Source organism: Galeopterus variegatus, unplaced genomic scaffold (assembly GCF_000696425.1).
Source record: "Galeopterus variegatus unplaced genomic scaffold, G_variegatus-3.0.2 Scaffold583, whole genome shotgun sequence".
In the NCBI taxonomy this organism is placed as follows: Eukaryota; Metazoa; Chordata; class Mammalia; order Dermoptera; family Cynocephalidae; genus Galeopterus; species Galeopterus variegatus.
In genome coordinates, this window is record NW_007726694.1 from 526,408 (window position 1) to 549,301 (window position 22,894).

The 22,894-nt window shown below is 53.7% G+C and overlaps 1 protein-coding gene and 1 long non-coding RNA gene across 2 annotated transcripts; both read left to right on the forward strand.

The window, feature by feature from the left end:
- On the forward strand, window positions 1–8,475 carry VPS18 (vacuolar protein sorting 18 homolog (S. cerevisiae)). Its single transcript, XM_008570252.1, has 5 exons — window positions 1–411; window positions 1,554–1,695; window positions 3,986–4,077; window positions 4,187–6,057; window positions 7,122–8,475. The coding sequence occupies exons 1-5, from the start codon at window positions 321–323 to the stop codon at window positions 7,845–7,847; spliced, it is 2,922 nt and encodes a 973-aa protein (XP_008568474.1). The 5' UTR covers window positions 1–320; the 3' UTR covers window positions 7,848–8,475.
- Window positions 8,476–10,268: 1,793 nt separating this feature from the next.
- LOC103588541 lies at window positions 10,269–12,380 on the forward strand. Its single transcript, XR_550323.1, has 2 exons — window positions 10,269–10,723; window positions 12,110–12,380. It is a non-coding gene; the product is annotated as an uncharacterized LOC103588541 (long non-coding RNA).
- Window positions 12,381–22,894: the final 10,514 nt, after the last annotated feature.

The window sequence follows — 22,894 nt, forward strand, 5'->3', positions numbered from 1 at the left end:
GCGCGCGTCACCGGGCGGGAGTCAGCTGAGCTGCGGGGCGAGGTTGGGCTCGCCTGGGATTGCCGTAGGGGCGCCCAGGGCGGGAGTGGGGTGCAAGACTGCGCCAGGTTTAAGGGGAGGGCCCCCGGGTCTGCTCACTGTGTAAGGCGAGAGAGAGAGAGGATCCTCAGGATTTTAAAGAGGAGGAGGCGGCGGCAAGTCCCCAGTATCTGTCAGAGGCTGGGAGGTCGTAGCTTCCAATCCAGGGCGACGGGGATCCCCGAGGGGGAGCCCTGTCGTGATCCCCGGGCCACGGCCGAAGGGTCCAGAGGCCTGGCATCATGGCGTCCATCCTGGATGAGTACGAGGACTCGCTGTCTCGCTCGGCCGTCTTGCAGCCCGGCTGCCCTAATGTGGGCATCCCCCATTCGGGTAAGGAAGAGGAGGACACCGCTGCCCCTTTTGGCTCTCCTAGCACATACGTGGGAGGATGCTCAGGTCACCTCTGGGACGTGCATTCCGGATCTAGGCCCCTGATTCTCCTCAGACTCTCTTGGCCCCCGGCTGGTGGATGGTCGAAGTTTGAAAGAACAGGAGCAGCCACGTGATCTAGGCCCTACCACTAGGGTCCATCTAAGAGGGAACTGGGGCCCAGGGAAGGAAGTACTTGCCCACAGGGCCGCAGTTGGGCTGTTGGGAGAACTGAGAATAGGCGCCAGGCTTCTCCCGATGCCTGGTACTGTGCTTTTCTCACCAGTCCTCTTCTGGAGGTGGGAGGGAATGGGCAAAGAAACTGGCAAAAGGTGAATGTTGTGGGGGGAGGAGGGATGATCCTAGAGGGAATTTTGTCATTCAACAGGGAAAAATGGAGATGAAATGTTTTTGGCCTTGGTAAGAGCTGGGTACAGACTGGAGTTTAGGGAGAATTTTTGTAGGAAGTAGTGCAGAGTTGGCAGAGTGTTGGGATATTTTGAGCAATTGAATGAGGGTAAAGACTAAAGAGAAAGCAACTGAGTTTGTTTAACACCACTGATTAAAACGGTTCCCCGGAGCCCCCTCTGCTCTCATCTTCTGGAGACTCACCGAGTCTCATTACTGCATGGGCAGGAAGGAGGGGAGAGAATGGAGCTAAACTACTTTAGTTGATCCGGGATTGCTCGGCCAAAGACTGATGAGTGAGAATGTCCAATCCCCTACCACCACCCCATTACTACTGGGATCAAGTATGTCATGCAGTAACAGCATCTCAAGTGTTCAAAGAATTAACCCCTCACTGCTGTCCAAAATGTGGGAAGAGCCCAAGCCTCCTAATGTAGAGGTGACCAGTTTATTTGTTAACCAAGGTCCTGGGGTAGGAATATGTCTCTGGGCCCCAGTTCCTTCTTGGAAGGACCCTAGTGGTAGGCCTCTATCACATGGCTGCTCCTGTTGCTCTTTCAGTATGTCAGGAAAGTGGTGAAGAGCACTGTTTTGTGTGTGTGTGTGTTGGGTTTTGTTGTTCTTCTGTTTTTGCCTTTCCTTGCCCTTCCTCTGTCTCTTCCATAGGTAATCTTTTCTTTACTCTTCACCCATAGGGTATGTGAATGCCCAGCTAGAGAAGGAGGTGCCCATCTTCACGAAGCAGCGCATTGACTTTACCCCTTCTGAACGAATCACCAGTCTTGTCGTGTCCTGCAATCAGCTGTGCATGAGCCTGGGCAAAGATACACTGCTCCGGTAATAAGGGGCCCAAAAGCTTTAGGAGTAGGGAGTGGATGGGTATTTTGGGACTACTCTCTGACTGGGGTCTTTCTTCCACTCTGGGCAAGTGAAGCAGCGGATTTGGAGTTTACAGGAAATATCCTATCACTTCCCAAAGAGAACCAATATAGTGTAGTAGTTAAGAATCAGACCTGGATTCAGATTTCAGCTGTGCCACTTATCAGCTATGGAATCTTGCACAAGTCACCAAATCTCTCTAAACATGTTCCTTTGTCCGTTAAAGGTAGTACCAGCCCACAAGTTAATAAATAGATCATTGAAAGTATCTAGAGTCCTGAAATATATCCACTATAAATGGAAATAATATATGACAAAAGTGTCGGAAAAATTGTTTATCTTTCTGGGATAAAACAGTTAGGCCTCTCACAAAAATGAATTCTAGATGGAATAGTTATTTAAATATAAAAAATAAACAACAAAAATATTAAAAGAACATTTAATAAATTTCTATTTTTCAGGCTTACGAGAGATCTTGTTACTCAAACTAGAAAATGTAGAGGGCTGGTCAGTTAGCTGAATTGGTTAATGTGAGGTGCTATAACACCAGTGTCAAGGGTTCGGATCCCTGTACCGGCCAGCCACCAAAAAAAAAAAAAAAAAAAAAAGAAAAGAAAATTTAGAAGCTGCCAGGAAAAAGATATGTGTATTTAACTATATAATAATTGCTCTTGTGACAATTAAAACAAAAATGCACTATGAATCAAACAGTGCTGGTGAAGATACAGGGAAATGGACTCTCATAGGTTGCTGGTGAGAGTGTAAATTGTCACCATCTTTTTGTAAAGTAATCTGGCAGTGTCTGTTAAAATTTAAAATATCTATAACTTGGATCCAGATTAGCACTTTGGGGAATGTACAAGGGGTCTTCAAAAAGTACATGGAAAGGGCCGGCCCCGTGGCTCACTTGGGAGAGTGTGGTGCTGGTAGCGCCGAGGCCACGGGTTTGGATCCTATATAGGGATGGCCGGTGCGCTCACTGGCTGAGCGTGGTGCGGATCACACCGAGCTGAGGGTTGCGATCCCCTTACTGGTCCAAAAAAGAAAAAAAAAAAAAAGTACATGGAAAGATTTATATTTTAATTCTATTTTTCCACAAACTTTTGAAGTATCCTCATATACTATAGAAAGAAAAGTACCAGTTTATAGGAGAATAGACACAAAAATATTTATCACAGCATTATCTGTGGTGGGAAAAACTGGACCCATGCTGAATGCCCATCAACAGGAAGATGGTGTTTAAATTATGGTTCAACCATAAAATGGAATATTATGCACTGATTAAAACAGTGAGTTAGCGAGTGTGATGCTGATAACACTAAGGTCAAGAGTTTAGATCCCCTTACCAGCCAGCTGCAAAGAAAAAAATTAAGTTAGAGATATATCTGTTGACTGAAATATATCTGTTCATGAAATATTCTTTTTTTTTGGTCCTTTTTTGTGACCGTGCTCAGCTAGTGAGCGCACCAGTCATCCCTATATAGGATCCGAACCTGCGGCGGGAGTGCCGCACTCTCCTGAGTGAGCCACGGGGTCGGCCCATGTTCATGAAATATTCTTATTTGAGAAAAGCAAGTTATAAATTGATACACATACACATGTATACAATCTGAAGCATTTTTGTAATAATAGAAACAAAACATCCCTATTTATGTTATGAGCATGAAAAAAGTTGTTAATGTCAGTTTTTTCAGTTGGGAATGACAGAGGCTTGTAAAGAAAATCGTTAACTTTTTCTTTATACATGTTTGCATTGATTCTTGAGTTAGAATAAACACATAATTTGGAAAGAATTTAATAAGAAAAATGTGATTTAAACAGGAGTACCCCTCAAGGTAATTGTGAAGATTAATTGAGATAATACTAGATCGGGCTTTTGGCATGGTGCTTGGTATATAGAAAATGCTCAGTAACCATTAGCTACTCTTTGTTGTTCTCTTCTTACCCCAGCAGTCTGGGATATCCCTGCCTGTCTTCCTGGATGCACTGGTGATCCTTGGAACAGAAAGGAAAGATGTCTCCTTAGTGACTTTTCAAGATGAGATGGGGGAGTTCTCAGAGCTGAGGATTCTTGAGCAGGGCCCTGTATATGTTGCAGGATTCCCTTGGGGTTGTATTCAGAATTTTATGTGTATATGTAGATTTCAGGGAAGAAAGGCTGTGGCTTTTATCAGATTATTAAAGATATCCATGATTCAAAAAAAGTTCTGCCTTCTCTAGAATGAGACTGTGACTCTTGTCCCCATAGCATTGACTTGGGCAAGGCAAATGAACCCAACCACATGGAGCTGGGGCGCAAGGATGATGCCAAAGTTCACAAGATGTTTCTGGACCATACTGGTAAATGGTGGTGGAGGTCCGAGGAGGGGCCCTGTGGGTAAGTCACTGCCTGGGATCTGAGGGTGGGAATGGCAGCATCTGCTAGGGTGTTGTGCTCTCCCCACTCCAGGCTCTCACCTGCTGATTGCTCTGAGCAGCACTGAGGTCCTCTACGTGAACCGTAATGGACAGAAAGTACGGCCACTAGCACGCTGGAAGGGGCAGCTGGTGGAGAGTGTGGGTTGGAACAAGACACTGGGCACTGAGAGCAGCACAGGCCCCATCCTGGTTGGTACTTCCCAAGGCCAGATCTTCGAAGCAGAGCTCTCAGCCAGCGAGGGTGGGCTTTTTGGCCCTGCCCCGGATCTCTACTTCCGTCCATTGTACGTGCTAAATGAAGAAGGGGGCCCAGCGCCTGTGTGCTCCCTTGAAGCTGAGCGGGGCCCTGATGGGCGTGGCTGTGTTATTGCCACCACTAGGCAGCGCCTCTTCCAGTTCATAGGCCGAGCAGTGGAGGGGGCTGAGGCCCAGGGCTTTTCAGGGCTCTTTGCTGCTTACACAGACCACCCACCCCCATTCCGTGAGTTTCCCAGTAACCTGGGCTACAGCGAGTTGGCCTTCTATACCCCCAAGCTGCGCTCTGCACCCAGGGCCTTTGCCTGGATGATGGGAGATGGTGTGTTGTATGGCTCATTGGACTGTGGGCGACCTGATTCCTTGCTTAGCGAGGAGCGAGTCTGGGAGTACCCCGAGGGGGTAGGTCCTGGGGCCAGCCCGCCCCTGGCCATCGTGTTGACCCAGTTCCACTTCCTGCTGCTGCTGGCTGACCGGGTGGAAGCCGTGTGCACGTTGACAGGGCAGGTGGTGCTGCGGGACCACTTCCTGGAGAAGTTTGGGCCACTGAAGCACATGGTGAAGGACTCCTCCACAGGCCAGCTGTGGGCCTACACTGAGCGGGCTGTCTTCCGCTATCATGTGCAGCGAGAGGCCCGTGATGTCTGGCGCACCTACCTGGACATGAACCGCTTTGATCTGGCTAAAGAGTATTGTCGAGAGCGGCCTGACTGCCTGGACACAGTCCTGGCCCGAGAGGCTGATTTCTGCTTTCGACAGCATCGATACCTGGAGAGTGCCCGCTGCTATGCCCTGACCCAGAGCTACTTCGAGGAGATTGCCCTCAAGTTCTTGGAGGCCCGACAGGAGGAGGCTCTGGCTGAGTTCCTGCAGCGGAAACTGGCCAGTTTGAAGCCAACTGAGCGCACGCAGGCCACGCTGCTGACCACGTGGCTGACGGAACTCTACCTGAGCCGGCTCGGGGCTCTGCAGGGTGACCCAGAGGCCCTGAACCTCTACCGGGAAACACGGGAGCGCTTCCGTGCCTTCCTCAGCAGCCCCCGCCACAAGGAGTGGCTGTTTGCCAGCCGGGCCTCTATCCACGAGCTGCTCGCTAGTCACGGGGACACTGAGCACATGGTGTACTTTGCTGTGATCATGCAGGACTACGAGCGGGTGGTGGCATATCACTGCCAGCACGAGGCCTATGAGGAGGCCCTGGCTGTGCTTGCCCGCCACCGTGACCCCCAGCTCTTCTACAAGTTCTCGCCCATCCTCATCCGTCACATCCCCCGTCAGCTGGTAGATGCCTGGATCGAGCTGGGGAGCCGGCTGGATGCCCGGCAGCTCATCCCTGCCCTGGTGAACTATAGCCAGGGTGGCGAGGCCCAGCAGGTCAGCCAGGCCATCCGCTACATGGAGTTCTGTGTGAATGTGCTGGGTGAGACCGAGCAGGCCATTCACAACTACCTGTTGTCGCTGTATGCCCGTGGCCAGCCAGCCTCGCTGCTGGCCTACCTCGAGCAGGCTGGGGCCAACCCGCACCGTGTGCATTATGACCTCAAGTATGCACTGCGGCTGTGCGCTGAGCATGGCCACCACCGTGCTTGCGTCCATGTCTACAAGGTCCTGGAGCTGTATGAGGAAGCTGTGGACCTTGCCCTGCAGGTAAGCCGACAAGTCTTGACCTCAGCCAGAAGATGGACCTGGAGAGCAGTAGCCTCAGATGCTAAAGGGCTGGGTAGGCCATGGCTAGGTGGTGCTGGCTTCCCTTACAGAGAGGGGCTATAGTGTAGGGGTTAAGAACATGGACTTTGGGGCTGACCGGTTGACTAAGTTGGTTGGAATGTAATGTTATTACACCAAGTTTGAGGGTTTGGATCCCTGTACCAGCCAGCCACCAAAAAGAAAAAAGAACACTGATTTTGAGTCAGGATTTGAATTCTGGCCCTACCCCTTACTAAGCAGTGTGACCTTGGGCTGGCTTCTGAGCTTCTGTGCCTCAGATTACTCAGACACAAAATGGGAGTGATGTTATAGTACTTTTACCTCATTGGGTTGACGGAAGTACTATATATGAAAAGCACTCAGAACAGTGCCTGGTACATACGTGTTAGCAGAAGGAGATGGCTGATTGTATAAGGAGAAGGTGCTGAGTTAACAGTTGTCAAATCATGAATTGTCACCTACCTCCATATCATATTTAACATGCAAATTCCTGGCCCTGAACCCAGGACTTACTGAATCAGAATGTCTGAGGGCAGGACTCAAAAATCTGTATTTTGAATGTGTTTCCTCAGGTGATTTGTTTTTTTGTTTTTTTTTTTTTTAAAGATGACCGGTAAGGGGATCTTAACCCTTGGCTTTGTGTTGTCAGCACCACGCTCAGCCAGTGAGCGAACCGGCCATCCCTATATGGGATCCGAACCCGGGGCCTTGGTGTTATCAGCACCGCACTCTCCCGAGTGAGCCACGGGCCGGCCCCTCAGGTGATTTCTAACACACTAAAATTGGAGCCCCACCACCATAAGTAGCTTTTACCGAGCTGTGACAGGGACAGGCCTGCCACTGATAGAGGTTCCTATCCTGGCCCCCTTGCTGCCAGGAGTGCTGGGAATCCTGCCTTGGGGCCTCTCCTCCAACCCAAGTTCTCCCTGGGCATCTGTCTCTCCCATAGTCTCTAGCCTGGTTGGGCAGAGGGCTTGACCCTGACAACCATGGTTTCCCCTCAGGTGGACGTCGACCTGGCCAAGCAGTGTGCAGACTTGCCTGAGGAAGATGAGGAGCTGCGCAAGAAGCTGTGGCTGAAGATTGCCCGGCACGTGGTGCAGGAGGAGGAAGACGTGCAGACGGCCATGGCCTGCCTGGCCAGCTGCCCCCTGCTCAAGATTGAGGATGTGCTGCCCTTCTTTCCGGATTTCGTCACCATTGACCACTTCAAGGAAGCCATCTGCAGCTCACTCAAGGCCTACAACCACCACATCCAGGAGCTGCAGCGGGAGATGGAAGAGGCCACAGCCAGCGCCCAGCGCATCCGGCGAGACCTGCAGGAGCTGCGGGGCCGCTATGGCACTGTGGAGCCCCAGGACAAGTGTGCCACCTGCGACTTTCCCCTGCTCAATCGCCCTTTTTACCTCTTCCTCTGTGGCCACATGTTCCATGCTGACTGCCTGCTGCAGGCTGTGCGGCCTGGCCTGCCTGCCTACAAGCAGGCCCGGCTCGAGGAGCTGCAGCGGAAGCTGGGGGCTGCTCTACCCCCAGCCAAGGGCTCCTCCCGGGCCAAGGATGCTGAGGGTGGGGCTGCCACTGGGGGGCCCAGCCGGGAGCAGCTCAAGGCTGACCTAGATGAACTGGTGGCTGCTGAGTGCGTGTACTGTGGGGAGCTGATGATCCGCTCTATTGACCGGCCCTTCATCGACCCCCAGCGCTATGAGGAGGAGCACCTCAGTTGGCTGTAGGACAGTGTCGCCCAGTGAGTGGGCAGGCACTGGCGAGCATCTACTTCACCCCTCTTGGGAAGGCCATACACTAGTATACGCTCAGTCATCTTGCCATTGCTGAGATATGACCCTGTGAAATAACTGCTACCTGTGAGGTGTCAGGTGTGAGTGTATTCTGCCAGCCTATCATGGTGTTCTGCAGACTTGCCTTAGAGCTGTTGTTACACCATGCCATCAGCCTGCCTCCCAAGACAGGACCTTAGTCAGGAGAAGTCAGAAAGCTAACCCCATTACCACCCCCCTGCATCTATCATCTCTTTTGTCCTTGTCACTCCACACACACATCCTGTTCTCCTTCTAGAGTGAGAGTACCATTCTTTCTCTTCACTTTGATGCCTCTGGACCTCTAGCTCTTCTCCGTCAGAGCAGTCCCTCTTCCTGTCTGCCACAAGTGTCCCAGAAGCAAAAAGGCAGCCCTCCAAGTCCTGGACGTTGGGTGGGAGAGGTGGTGCTAAGGGTGGGTGTGTTCTTGTGTACCCGTCTGGGGCTCCAGTGTGAGGGTACCCTGGGGCCAAGGGTCTTATGGAGGACAGTAGGAGATGGTGATAGGGCTGGAGAGCATTAAACTGTCTGCACTGCACTGGCAGCTCTGAAGTTGATGGCTTTGTGTAGGTGCTGGGCTGAGCAGTATGAGTGATCTCCAGGAGGGGCTGAAGTGCCATGGGGAGGCTGCCAGGGTCCTGCATGCCTTCAAGTGTTGGCACATGTTCCACAGCTCCAGGAACATTTGGAGGGCCCTGCTCCTTCACCTGGAGATGAGACAGTATGATCTTGCCAGATTCCACTTGCTTCTTTGTCCCCCTCACTCCTATCTCTGACTCCAGGACCGGGTTGGGGATTACAGCCCACCATCCTAAATCACCTAGCACAGGCCGTTCTTCTCTTTGGCCAGCAGGTGGTGCTGCTCCCCACAGCATCCTTCGCTCGGCCAACTGGGGGCACTGATTTCTTAAGTCGCAGTCCATTAGTGCTTCCTCGGTTTGTCACCTCTCTAGTTGTCCCAAGAATTTTTTGGGAGTCTCCACCGCCTAACCATGATTCTAAGCCCGCATTCTACCTCCCTCTACTATCCCGTACCCAGGCTAGATTTTGCTTGCCCCTCTCTGCCAACTTGGATCCTTGCCTTCCCAGCTTCTGCCTGGCTTTGATCCTGCCCTGCTACTGCCTGGCATTTACTCATAATGTTGAGGTCCAACATGGATGTGAGTCTGCCACTGTCACTATCCATGGCATTTGGCAGATATGTTTTCTTTTAACCTTGCTCCTGTGACCTACCCCTCCCCCCAGATCACTTTATTGTGGCTGGAGACTTAAGTTCTAGGGAGTACTGGAGTGGAGTCTTCCATGACAGCAGAGCACTCTTTGTACCGTGGACAGGTGTTGGCAGTGCACTACCCAGCACGATGGGCATGATCTATCAGCTGGCCCAGATTGGAACATAATAAGTGTGTGTGCCTGGAATCAGGCCAGGGTCAGGCCCACCTGACTGGTAACTGCAGACTTATCTCTCCTCCAGCCTAATCCTCTTCCGATAATTTCATATTCTGCAGTCCTGGTTGAATCTTGCCCTGCTGAATTCCCTAACCACTACAGGAACAGGGTCTCTTCATGACTTCTGCCAGCCAAGGGGGATGGAAGCTGCCCATTTTTGATGACCCTCAGACTCTACATCTTCCTCTGGAAGCAAGAGTGGGAGCAAATGTGGAGGAATGGGGTCCCTATGGGTGGGTAGCAGGCCTCTTAATCCTGTTCTTTCCACTGCTCCAGGAAGGTTAGGCGGACCCTGGTCCTTTCCCCATGTGGTCTAAGGCTCCCCTCACCGAGATATAACCAGAGGAGGGCTCAGAGGTCTCTCTTCCCCTCTCTCAGTGAGTATTGAGTATATACCTTCATCTGCCACTGGTCCCTTGCTTACTTAGATAAAACAGCTTGAGGCTTCTGTCTTTGCACATAAAGGGAGCCTAATACATGTTAGTTAAACAAACACTGCCCTATTGCTCCCTGCTCCCAGAGGGCTTGGCTACAGCAGCATAGGACGCCCCTTCTCCTTCTGTCTTCTGAGCTAGCCCATCTGGTCCTAGGCTGCTTCCTCTTTCCTGGGAAAAGGCCCCAGGTTTCCCTGGCACTGACAGAATAGGGTTCCGGTGAGTCAGGGCAACGGGAAGCCATAGCTCTCAGATCCCTGGAAACCAAGCAAGGCCTGGAATGGAGAGCAGAAAGAAGGCCTTCTGGGCCTTGGACCTAAGCCTGGGTAAGGGCCAGAAGGGGGTGGGGGAGCAGCTGCGTGGGCAGGGGCCAAGATGAATGAGCTGCTCCTGGAGCGGTCACTGGAAATAGGAGGAGTGGCCACAGGCAGTGACGCTGGGACCAGGGCAGGAGGCCTGTAAACAAGGAAGCCACCTGGGGGAGACTCAGGGCGGCCACTGGTCCTGGGGAGCAGGTGCTTCCTGAGGCCCGCCCTGCAGAGGGCCCTAGGGGGCAGCCGGGCCGATTCGGCAGCTGCCATTAGGGGGCGCTGTCTACTGGCTTCCCGAACCCACTGCTTCCTACCACGGCTCCTGGGGGAGTGGCCACCGGAGGGTGTGCCGGCCCTGCTGGCCCGCCCTCCTTCCCTTCTTTCTGTCCCCAAGGCAGACTGGCCAAGGGCACCATCCCTGGCAGAGAGGACGCGAGGATCAGCCTGGCCAGCTTGGGTGTGAGTTCATTCCCCCCGGACCACCGATTCGCAGTTCCTGCACCTCCCCGCAAGACTCATTGGTTGGGGGGCAGGCTCCGAGGCCACCGGGCTCCAGGCTGCCCTTGGCGCTGCCCCCCTGGCGCCAGGGAAACAAAAGGTTAGGGGCCCAGAGGGAGTTATCTGCCCCCCCCCCACTGGGTGGGGGTAGGGGGCCAAGAGGGGGCACACCTCCTCTCCACTCCCCCAGCTCTGATTCTTCGAGACACTTTCACAGGCGGAAATTCCCAGAGGTCAGAGGAGGGAAACGGTTAATTCCTTTTATTCAATGGGTTCCCCCTACACGCCTCCCCCCAACTTCCTCCCTCCACTTCCTGCCCCCCCCCGTGTGAACAGGAAGTGGAGAGGAAAAGGCTCTGAGCAGAGCAGCTGGGAGCAGGAGGCAGGGAGTGGGCGGCAGGCTTGGTGCCAGCCCTGCCCCTCATGGTTACTTGCTGGAGGGCCAGACTGTGGCCTGGGAAAAAAACTGCAGCTCTATTGGCAAGTGGCAGCCAAACTGGGAAACAGGCCAGTGTCCAAGCTGCCCTTCCCCAACCTGCTCCCAGGTCAGAGGCTGTTGTCCTGAGGGTGCAAGGCATCTGCTGGGCAAGACCCAGCTACCCTGGCCACTGCAGCCCATGCCCACCCCCGCCCCCAGGCTGGGCATCCCGAAGCTGACAGGCATCTCTTCAGGCAGCCGCCAGTCCTGGCACTGGCTCCACCACTCAGCCCCTTGGCTCTGCCAGTCCTTTGAAGCTCATGCAATGCTTCCTGTTTGGGGCCGGCAGTGCCAGTGCCCCTCCCCCACCATTGTTCTGTATAGACCATAGGTCCATCTGTTGCCCCATGGTGGGGCCCCTAGGCAGTGCCACACGGGAGCAGCACCACAAAGGACCCTGCTGGCAGCTTTGCTTATGCGGGGTGAGGCTGGGCCTTGCAGCAGGCTGAGGGTGAATGGTGGTTAGAGGCAGGCCTGGGGTGGGCGGCGGGGTAAGAGGATGCTGGATAGTTCTAGTGCTTGGCAGCTGGAGCCCTCAGCTTTCTCCTCCACCTGGAGCATGAAGATGATGATATTCAGGGAACTACGCATGCAGAAGCCACTAGGAGAGGGACATAATTCTCATGACCAGATTCCAAAAGGGGAAACTGAAGCAGAGGGGCAAACTTTGGTCTAGAATGGCCAATGAAAGGGGCACAAAGTAGGGTCTCCTTTCAAGGAGATTGCCCCCACTCTCTGAATGCCCCATGGTTGGGTGCTTCCTCTTCCCGAGCAGCTCTGCCTTTGCTCAGCTTTCACCTTGAAGTAGCCCTTAAGCTGAGCAGTCAGGAACTGTACCATGAGGTCATGGGAGGTTGGGTGGCCCTAGGTTGATGACCAGAACAAATGTCCACTGAGAGGAAGCCAGGGCAGAAAAAAGGACAGGGGCACTGCTCTGGGCTCCAGGAAGGTGGGTGCTGCTCCTGGTTCCCAGGCTGCTGTGGCCACAGGTCTGTTTGTGTTTCCTAGGTGCAGAGGCAGGTGCCTGCAGCTCACCTCCCCTGTGTGGCCTGATCTTACAGCTCTGACCCGTGACCTGCTTCCTCCCTGGCTTCTGCATAGGGATAGAAGCCCAGATGTGGTCTACCCCACTTCCCTCACCAGATCCTCTGGCTTCTCATCCCTGCCTGGGACCAGAACTGTTCATGGCTCCCAGAGGGCCAGAGCTGCAGAGACCTCACATGGAGACCACAGAGTGCTGTGGAACCCTTGCTCAAATAAAAATTTCCACGAATATCCAGTACCTGAAATTGACATCCTAGGCTTCTCTAGTGAAGGCTGGGTTGGGGGGTCCATGCCCCTGTTCACTCAGCCTGTCCTTTCCTCCCGCTTTCCCATCTCTCTCTTTTTAAAATTTTTTGGTGGCTGGCTGATAAGGGGTGGAACCCTCATCCCAATCTCTGTGGAATGTCAGGGTGCCCATGAATCCAGTTTGAAAACTGCTGAACTGCCAATTTCACCTCCTGATTTTTTTTTTTTTAAAGATGACCGGTAAGGGGATCTTAACCCTTGACTTGGTGTTGTCAGCACCACACTCTCCCCAAGTGAGCTAACTGGCCATTCCTATATAGGGAGCCGAACCCGTGGCTTTGGTGTCATCGGCACCGCACTCTCCCAAGTGAGCCATGGGCCAGCCCTTCACCTCCTGATTTTACAGATGCTAAATCTAAGTGGAAAAATTGGTGGCTGACAGGAGGCTCCATCCAGGATCCTGTCCCTTCTCCAGGAGATTCAGCATCAGTCGGCAGTGATCCCTGGCCAGTTGTGAGCCAGACACTGTCCTAAGCCTTCATTATGCTCGTTTTCCATTTCCAGCCAAAGTGAGCTGAGGGACAGGGAGGTGATCTGGAAAGAGCAAGTGCAAGTCTCTGCTCTGCCATTTACCATCCATCAGGCTAATCACACCCTCAGAACCTCAGTCTCCTCACCTGTAAAATGTGAGTAAATAGGACAGACCTGGAGAGGCTCTCGGGAGCACATCTGTAAAGTTAGACCAGTGCCTGGCACCAAAGCAGTTCCAGCCGCTTGCCTCTCTTCCCCTTTACTCTGTGCCTCCTTCCTCCAGGCCTGGTACCCTGTGAGCCCTATTTTGGCTCTTCCCTCACAAACCCCTCTGGTCTCCTGTTCAGGAGGAATCAAAGTAGAAGTGGAAGAAAGAGGCTTACCTGAGAAGGTTTTTCCAGTTTCTTGGGTAATGGTGATTCTAGGGAAGAGAGGTTCAGGATGAGAATGAGAAAGGAAGCCCTCAGACATGTAGAATATGGCCATCAAGGTGGGACAAGACTGCTCCCTTGGAGGACAGGGGTCCTGGTTTTCTAGAGGTGAGAGGACAGTACTTCAGCTCCAGGGGACTGATAGGAAAGGCCACGAGGGCTGGGCAGATGTCACTCTGGCCACGGAACAGGTATGGCTTCTCTGCCAGCCTGCCCTCATGGTTCAGACCAGAGCTTGCACAACAGCCTGGCTGGCTGGCACTCCCCTGGGAGCCTCAGGAAGTCCCCCTCGTCCCCCCCAACCTGTGACCCCTTGGGCTTGCTGCTGGCCAGAATTCCAGGCAGATGTTCTTTCTTTTACCTTCTGTTCCTGGCCATTTCCCTTTAAGGCTGGAATTCAGAGACACCCCCATTCCCTCACTTTACAGCAACCAATGTCATCCTTTTCCATGCACTTGGGTATAGACCAGCTGCAGCCTGGACTGGGGCAGCTCCCTACACCAGCCAGTGAGGATCCTTTGCCACAGCCAGCAGGGCACTTGGAATCTGGCTTTTGGAAGGGTCCAAACCTTACAGGATTGCCCCCACAAATGCTCTTGCCTCTAGACATCCTTCCAGAATCCTGCCTGACTACATCCCTGTCCCAAACTCCAGCAGATGAAGCAGGAACAGCAAACTGAGCCTCCTTCCCTGCTCACCATCCCCTGAACAAAATCAGGAGAACCCTTGATACTGTTCCACATTAAACCATGCTGTGCTTCATGGTGTTCAGTTTCACAACCAAATAATTCCCTTTGGTTTTCTAGTGGAATTTTTGCTTTTATTTTTTAGGGTTTCTTGGCTTTTTTTTTTTTTTTAAAGCAATCAGTCTAAATTTGTCATCGCACATCCCCCATTTCCGCCCCTAAGGGCCTCCTTTTCATCCCCTGGAATCTGGAAACCATATGTGTGGGCAGAAACCCCCCAGCATCCCCCACCGCACCCTGGCCTAGCCCTGCCTCCGCAGGGGCAGCTGTGTTAGCTGGGGAAGAGTCTATACTCCAGGCTGGGGCTGGAAAGGGAGTTTCTCTTTGGACCTTCCCAGCTCAAGCCATGGAGAAGCCGTGTGGTCTAGTGGTTAGGGCAAGAACACATGGGTTCTGTCCCCAACAATCTCTTTGACTAACGCCAAAAGCCTGGGAAAGTCCCCTTGGCACCTAAGGGACTCAGTTTCCCCATCAGCTGAGGGCTCAGAGCTTCATCAGCTAGCTCATCTCCTACTTTCCTTGGTAGAAAGAGTTTTTGATCTTGGGCTGGCTGGTTAGTCCAGTTGGTTAGAGCATGGTGCTGAGAACACCAAGGTCCAGGGTTCGATCCCTGTACCAGCCAGCTGCCAAAAAAAGTTTTTGATCCAGAATTTCTGCTCTGTCACAAGTTGTATGACATTGACAACTTGTTTAACCTTTCTGAACCTGAATTTCCTCATCTATAAAGAGATTACTATTGTACCTACTAGCTGGTTGGTGTTGGGGTTAAATAAGGCATATTCTCAAGGGCCTAGTGCCAGGCATGCTGTAAAATCTCAATAAATAGTAGTTATTATTGTTAATAAGTAGGAATATATAATGAGGTGGGAGTGTGTTCTCAGCAGCCTGCCCTGAGGCCTGGCCTGTCTGCCCCTGCCTCTGCTGTTCTGACTGCCCTGGCTGGACTTTTGCCTGGGCCTCCTCCAACTCTAGAGGGGCAAGGATGCGTTACCAGTCACTGTGGATCAGGGCTGAGGCCCTGCTGCTCGTCCCTGTCTCCATGACGACCCCAGCCCCTCCCCTCCTTCCTTCCTCAAGAGCTTTCTGTTTACTGTAAACAGCTGCTACAGCTCAGCCCTAGCTGATCCCACCCAGGGCCAGCCAGACCCTCTCTGAACTGGGGCCTGGCTTGGTGGGTGAAGGTCTGTTCACAGCGTCCTGGGCCCCCAAGGCCTTGAGCAAGCTCTGCTTTGCCACCTTGACTGGAGGGGAGGGGAGAGAGGCAGAGGAGGGGCCTCAGAGAAGAGGCAGCTGGGGCCTCAGAGAAGAGGAGCAGATGGCGCGTAACTGAGGAAGCCCACATCGAGAGTGCCTGTGTGGAGATCTCTGGCTTGGCCTTAGACTGACCTGGGTTCAAATCCTGGCCTGGATTTTCTCACCAAGTAACCTCAGACTGGTCATTTAACTTCTCTAAGCTTCCCTCCGCTTACTGATTTGTCAAATGGACATGATAATACCTCCCTGAGAGAGTTGGTTGCCATACAGATTGATGATAATCATGTAAAGCCCCTGGCTCAGGGCTTGACACGTTGCTAGCCTAAAATGATGGCGGCTAGATTTATTATTTCACTTCTCAGATCCTCTCCTTCTGCTCAGGGACGTTGCATGAGTCTTGCCTGTTCCTTGACCTGGCATGCCTCAATCATACAAGCCTACACATGTGCACAAAGCACATACACATACATAGGAGCAAACATAAGCCGAGTAACAAATGAAACACAAATGTCTGAGGCACAGGAGACTCTCCACAAGGGTGGAGGAAAAGTCTAGCTGTTTCCTAAGTCCTTACCTGGGCCTGAGTAAGCCGACATCACCAGGTCACCATGACTTCCTCCCTCTCCCTCCACTAGTCCTCCAGGATTGCAGCCACCATCCCTGCCCAGCTGAGTACAGCAGGTATACAGGTAATACTATTAGGGCACAGCTCCCCTCCTCTGTGGGTCCAGCTTTCAGGGCAAGATGGCCTAGGATGTGAGTCTCCTGGCATCCAGCTCCTGGCTCCTGATGGGCCCACATTGACTCCTTTCATCCTTGGTTGGCTAGTTAGGGGAGCTTTGTGGGGTAAGAATTCAAACTGCCATTCCTCATAGCACCAGGCCCGTGCTGCAGCCCTGGGGCAGAACCTGGGGTTAGGCAGGGGCATTCGTCAATTTGAGTCATTCCCCACAGGCCCATGAGTAAGTATGGCTCTGGATTTCCAGACCCCCATCCCTTCCCAGAGATGCCCGCTGGGGTCTTCCAGGGCTGGGTCTCTGTTTGTCCCAGGTGTGGCCCTAGGGCTCCCTCCAGAGGAGGGAGTAGCGGCTGGAGGCTGTGGACTCAGCTGACTCTGCTGCACCTACACCCCTTTGCCCACAGCCAGGCCTAACTTGGAGTTTCTGTCCTCACCCCAGCCTGGGCTACACGAGAAAAGAGAGGAGCCCCCAGTACTGAAGTCAGCCCCGCGGGCTGGGCTGGAAATCCCCCACTTCTTACCTTGGCCGCTTGAGGAAACAGCCTCCCGGCATAGGGCCACCTCCCGCCAGGGACTTTTCTCCTGGGGATGATACGGAATGCAGGGCAGCTACAGGGACCCCAGCCTCGCTGAGCCACACTGCAGCCAGCCTGAGGGTAAGAGGAGTGTGTCAGCCCCACAGGACCACTCACTCCCTTGCAGGGAGCGTGGCAGCCAAGGGTTCTAGAACCCACGTGGGACTTACACAGGCCTAAAGTGGGCAGGAAGAAGGGAGGCCATGGGGACTAGTGGTGGCCAGGAAGGTCTAGACTGCTGTGCGCTTCTGCACCCAGAGCTCACCAGCCCCTTCCCCATTCTCCTTCCTTCACCCCAGCACCCAATATGAAATGGCCTTCTGATAGGATACAAAGCCCTCACTAATATTCCAGGATGGTTGTCTCCAAACTTTTTTGATCATGAATATTAATGTATAAATATTTATACAGTACAGTCAAAACACATTAAACATTATTAAAGATATTTTTTTTTTTAGCTAAAAAATAAGTGTAAATAGAAATCCTATTTCCAGGGCCGGCCCGTGGCTCACTCGGGAGAGTGCGGTGCTGATAACACCAAGGCCATGGGTTCGGATCCTATATAGGGATGGTCGGTTCGCTCACTGGCTGAGTGTGGTGCTGACGACACCAAGCCAAGGGTTGAGATCCCCTTACCGGTCATCTTTTAAAAAAAAAAAAAAAAAAAAGAAATCCTATTTCCTCCCACCCCCCAGCCCCCGAGATGCCTTGCCGGTCCCCTGCAGACAGACCACTGTAGAGCCCACCACACTGAGAGAAGGCAGGAGAGTTCTTCTCAGAGCAGACCATCACCTTGCAGGAGGATACAAGCATGACAGGGGCAACTCATTTTTGTTTTTTTTTTTTGTTTGTTTTTTTTTTTAAAAGATGACCGGTAAGGGGATCTTAACCCTTGACTTGGTGTTGTCAGCACCACGCTCAGCCAGTGAGCGAACCGGCCATCTGTATATGGGATCCGAACCCGGGGCCTTGGTGTTATCAGCACCGCACTCTCCCGAGTGAGCCACGGGCCGGCCCAACAACTCATTTTTGAATACATTGTAAACCACGAACAATTGAGTAGTAACTCATGTCTGAAGCCCTTCTATTTGTTGTTGTTAACTTGAAAAGAACCTTGGTCACCTTAGGCAAGGTCCTGTTGCTGCAGTGGTGGATATGCTGTGGGTCCACCCCAAAGGCCCAGGCAGCCTGTCCCCAGGACCCCAGCACCACAATGTAGAAAGTGAGCTTATCAGGGAAGACCACACAGCCGTGTGTGTGTGGGCATGTGCGTAAGTGTATGCATGCACGTGCACACACAGAGTGTGCCATTCGAACAGAACCTGCTCAGTGATGGCCTCTGCTTTCTGGTCTGCTGGTAGTAGAGGCCTCATCCAGGTCATGCAGGTACTGAGATGCCTGCCATTAACCCTTCTGACCAAGTCATAAGAGCCCCTGATATGAAACCTGATGCTTTATCTCATCTGTGTTCTCACAACGTAACCTATTAGGTAGGTGAGGCAGGTATCAATATGTCCATGTTGGAGGGGGGAAGGCCAAGGCATGAAGGGAATTGCCCAAAATCACACAGTTTGGCAGAGCTGGATCTCCTGTGTGCTCCCACCCTTCCTGGGGTATCTCTCCTCATGTTCTGCCACCTAGTTCTGCAGGGCTGCCTGACGGTTTAGAATTCCGGACTGGGAAGAAACAATTCAAAGGGCCAAGGAACCCCCATCCCACATTTTGTGGGTAGCCTGCCCTTTTTGCCCCACTAGAGAGAAGGCAAGTCTTACCTGTCCTTGGACATGTGGCCTAGCCCATGGGCAACACTCAGCAGGGAGCAGGGGTCCCAGATGTGGAGGAGAGAGGCCTGACTTTTCTGCTGAGCCCAGAGTTGTCCCCTGGCTCCAGCTCACCTGGCTGACTCTGGGGCTAGGGCTTCCTTCATCATTCAAAAGCTTATCCCTGGGCTGGATGGTTAGCTCAGATGGCTAGAGCACAACCTTATAACACCAAGGTCACGGGTTCAGATCCCCATACTGGGCAGCTGCCAAAAAAAAAAAAGAAAAACATAAAGCTCAGCCCTAGGAGGCTGGCAGAGGGGGATGGTGAAGGGAGGGCTAAACCTCCAGCCCCCTCCCCCGCCACTGACAGCTGTAATCTGCTTGGGAAAATCTCTTTTTTTTCCGCACAGGAAAAAATATTAGTTGTCCTGATAACAAGGAAAACAAAATCCAGCGCAGGGCATCAGAGACTTCCTGAGGCGGGAAACAATGTCCAGGGAGCTCAGCGGAGAAGGTCTGAGCTGGGAGGCTGAGGGGGAGCCGAAAGAGGACACTGGTCCAGTCCTATCCGGCCAGCGGGGGAGGGGGATGACAGATCGAGGAACTTGGAAAAAAAGATTTCCCCCAAAAAACCTTGAAGTCTGGGCTGTTGAGCTACATCCGGGAAGTGATTCAGGACCAGAGCACGTCCCCACACAGGCCAGGCCCCATTGGCTCAGGTGCACTGAGTCCACCTCTCTTCCACCCCCAGCCCCCAGCCTGTTCTCCCAGATGAGGCCCCCAAGCCTGCAGGTCAGGAGGGTCCCTTCCCAGGAGACTGACTGAGGCCATGGGCAACCCTCCCCCAGGCTTCTTGCCTCTCATCTGCCCACAGCTGCTTCCCCGGGTAACTTTCCACAAGAAGGGGAGGACTTCTCCAAAGGCCTCGTCTCTGGTCCAGGAGACTCTGTTGCCCATTTCCCTCTGGGCACTGGCTATTTGGTCCAGTGAGTGGGTGTGGCCTCTGAGCACTGTGGGCCTTGGGGAGGGAAGGGGGGGGAGGAAGAGAAGGGAGGGAAAAAGGGAGAAGGAGGGGAGAAAAGGGGAAGGGGAGGAGAGGGGTGAGAGAGGGGAGGGAAGGCCCTAGTAGGGCCTGTACTCCCAGCTGGCAGTACCTCTCAACCCTGGCTGCACATTGGATCACCTGGGGAGCTTTTAGAAAATGCCAGTGTCTGCTAGACCTCATCTCAGACCAATTGTATCAGGAATCTCTAGGGAGCTACTCAGGCAATTCTTGTGTATGGCCAGCGCTGAGAACTCCTGCTCCATAACTCTGTAATTCTTCAGTCACTTTCTGGCCAGCCCCCTCCACCTCTACCATCAGAACTGGCCCCTCAGTTCCAGATTGGAGCCCCTCAGAAATAACCACCTCCCTGCCCCAGCTGGAGGCCAGCTGCCCAACCCAATAGCAGGTTCTGGGTTGCCCCCTCCCTTCCTTCTGCTCTTTCTCCTTCTCCTTCTCCCTGGGCAATAACTCCTGGGGCCTTTGTTCTCAGCCAGCAGGAGTGTGACCAGAAACCTACCCCAGTTTAATTACAACTCCATTCAGTGGCCATGGGCTGGCCCCCATCCTCATTCAGCAGCCCAAGCAAGCCTCGTGCAGCTCCTCCCCCCACCCCATGGCCATGCCAGCTTTGTTCTTAGGAGGACCTGGGGTTCCTTTCCCCACAGAACCCTCAGCCTTGGCTCTGCACAAGGCCCAGGGCCCCTGGGAAGTCAGAGATGATTTCTGGTTAGTTTTTGATGGTTGATAAGCATGTACCAGTCGCCGACTAAGTGCTGGGTCTCTGGGGAGGAATGCACATGGAGAAAGTCACAGCTCCTGTTCTCAAAGGCCTTCTCAAGACAGAGGGAAGGACTGTAATGAGCTATCACAAGCTAGTAGCATTTGTATTCCCCGAAGCCTTCCCAGGAACTCTCCACCAGCACTGTGTAGGGAATATTGAAACTGCTCTGTAAACATTTGTTGAATGAGCATTTGCTTCCTAAGTGGAGCAGAGAATGTCTCTCCCCTGGCATTACAGATAATGGAAGACATCTCAGGGGTCAGGGATAGGGTGGGGTTCCAATTGCATCAAATGTTGGAGGGGAGGGAGGATAGAATGAGCCAGGGCCTGCAGCCTGGCCAAAGAGAAGAACTCACTAAGGTCCCTGATGGCTCCTGACCAGGCTTTTACCAGCTGAGGGGCTTGCAAGTCCCCAAGGGCTGTCCAGAGGGCTGTGGGTTACCACTCTCTCTGCCCAAATGGTCTTGCCACCTGGAAGATCACCAGAGAGCCTGAGAGGCAGGACTACAGAGCAGGTTTTTTTCCTCCTCCTAAGGGGGCTTTCTTGGCCTGGGATTTCTAGAAGTCTCCCCTCTCCCTCTGGAGGAGCCCCCTGCCCCCAGCCGCCATCACAGTATCTTCCAAACAGGTGGAGGATGCTATGGACAAGTGGCCCCCTGGCTCTGGGAAAGGGGAAGCCCCAGTGCATGTCTCTGGGACTTCTAGCTCCTAGGGAGAGATGGTCAGCCGAGGAGACACAGCCTGCTCCCTGTCAGCTTAGGCTCTGACCCTGGGCCTGGGCAGTGGGCAGCAGGCTTCAGGAGCTTGGAGTGAGAGGGCGAGGGGACTGTGAGGGAGGGGGTCTGATCCCAGCTGCCTATCTGTGGGCACTAACAGGCCACGCTGGGGGCAGCGGAGATTGAGGGGGGGCAACACCACCTGCTTTTCCTTGTTTTGTTTTCAGGGCACTAATTACTGTGCTGAGCTCTGAGCTGCCTAATGAGGCCGTTTGGATTTCCTGTTGTTCTGGCTTCCCAAGACCCTTAAAGGGCCAGCAGCGTGCTAGGAGCATGCCCTGGGTGGGACACCAGCCAATCTGTTGGGGGTGAGCACAGGGGGCTATCCCTGGGTTAGGCCTGAATACCAGGAGCAGTGAGTGAACGAGGGGCTGGTTTAGTTCACTGCTTCCACACCCCCTTCACCCCTCCAGTACCTGCTCAGAAATGCCCGCACCAGAAGCAGGAGCTTCAGAACTGTGTATATAGCCTGGCCAGGGCATGGGGTAAGGACGGGGAGGCAAGGAGGCCAGGGCTGAGGAGGAAAGTCTGGTGATGTCACCAGTGCCCAGACTGTGAGAACCGCTGCAGCACCAGGCAGGAGGGAAATGCTGTGACGTCCTATCCCCCCCCCCCTGGAAAACAAACACTTGTTGTCTGAGTGGCCAGCACCACTTCTAAGGGGCTGGCTGGCGGGGCTAGAGGCCAAACACAGACCTGAGCCCAGTGTTGAACAGAGGCCTTTGCCCAAGCTGGGTGCAGGAAGGCCTGTGGGTCAGGCTGCCCCGAACTCAGCCCCTGTATTGCACACCACCCAACAAGCTCACAGGACTCATGGGTCCCTGCTGCACCTTAGGGCTTTTCTTTGTGCTAGAGGAGCTGAGTGTTGCTGGGGAGTCGGGAGCTCAGTCATGTGCTTGCCGCAGGCTGCAAATGGACTGGCAGGGTAGGTGAGGGGCACCATCTGCCTGTCCGAGCCTCCCTCAGATGTGAGGCACATCTTCAGCCCCAGGACCTGTCCAAAGTGCCCCTCAGGCTGCCCCAGGCTGTGAGTCACCTGGGCCCGGAGGCATGGCCTGTAGCACCCTCCTCCACAGACAGGGTGACGACATCGTTGTTCTCATACGGGGCCTTGCGCCTGGAGTTCCGGCTCCGCTAAATGGTGGGAATGAGGGTCCACGGGACAAAGCCAGCCTGGTTCCCGCAGCCACCTCAGAATGGACGGAATCCCCATTGTGTGTGGGCGCCTCGTGCCCGCCCTCCCCTTACCCTCACCGGACATGCCAACAAACAGCTCACTGAGCCTGGGGAGGGGCCCAGGAGACAACAATGTCCCCTAGCAGGCCAAGGCAGTGAGCTCAGCTGGGAGTGGGGGCAGCCATGGAGGCTGGAGGGCGATGATCTCAGCCTGGGGAAGGCTGGCCTGTGAGACAGGCTGACCCCAGCCTGGCCTCCCCGGTGAGGCTGAGAAGGGCTGACCCCGGCGGCCTTGCCCTGGCTGCCCCACCCCCAGGATCAGAACAGCAGTTCTCACGCTTAAACAGCCCCAGCCCAAGGCGCCAAGCAGGTGCAGGCAGGCAGCCCATGGGGTCCAGCAGAGCCACCCTAGACCTAAGGGGCTAGAGGACCATCCCTCTGGAAGTGCTGTCCCAGAAGACCCTCAGTGGGGCCCAGACCAAACAGAGCCCTCCCAAACTACCAGCCCACTCTGACCACAGCAGGACTTTCAGATAAATAAGAGGGTGCACTTTCTATTACCAGAACCGTCTAAATAGCGTGAGGTATCCTGGGGAAGGTATGTGAATCCTGTCCCCAGAGGTATTCAAATCCTTAGTTTTAGAATGTGGGGTTGGTCTAAGTGCCCTTGAGAGCTCACCTCACCG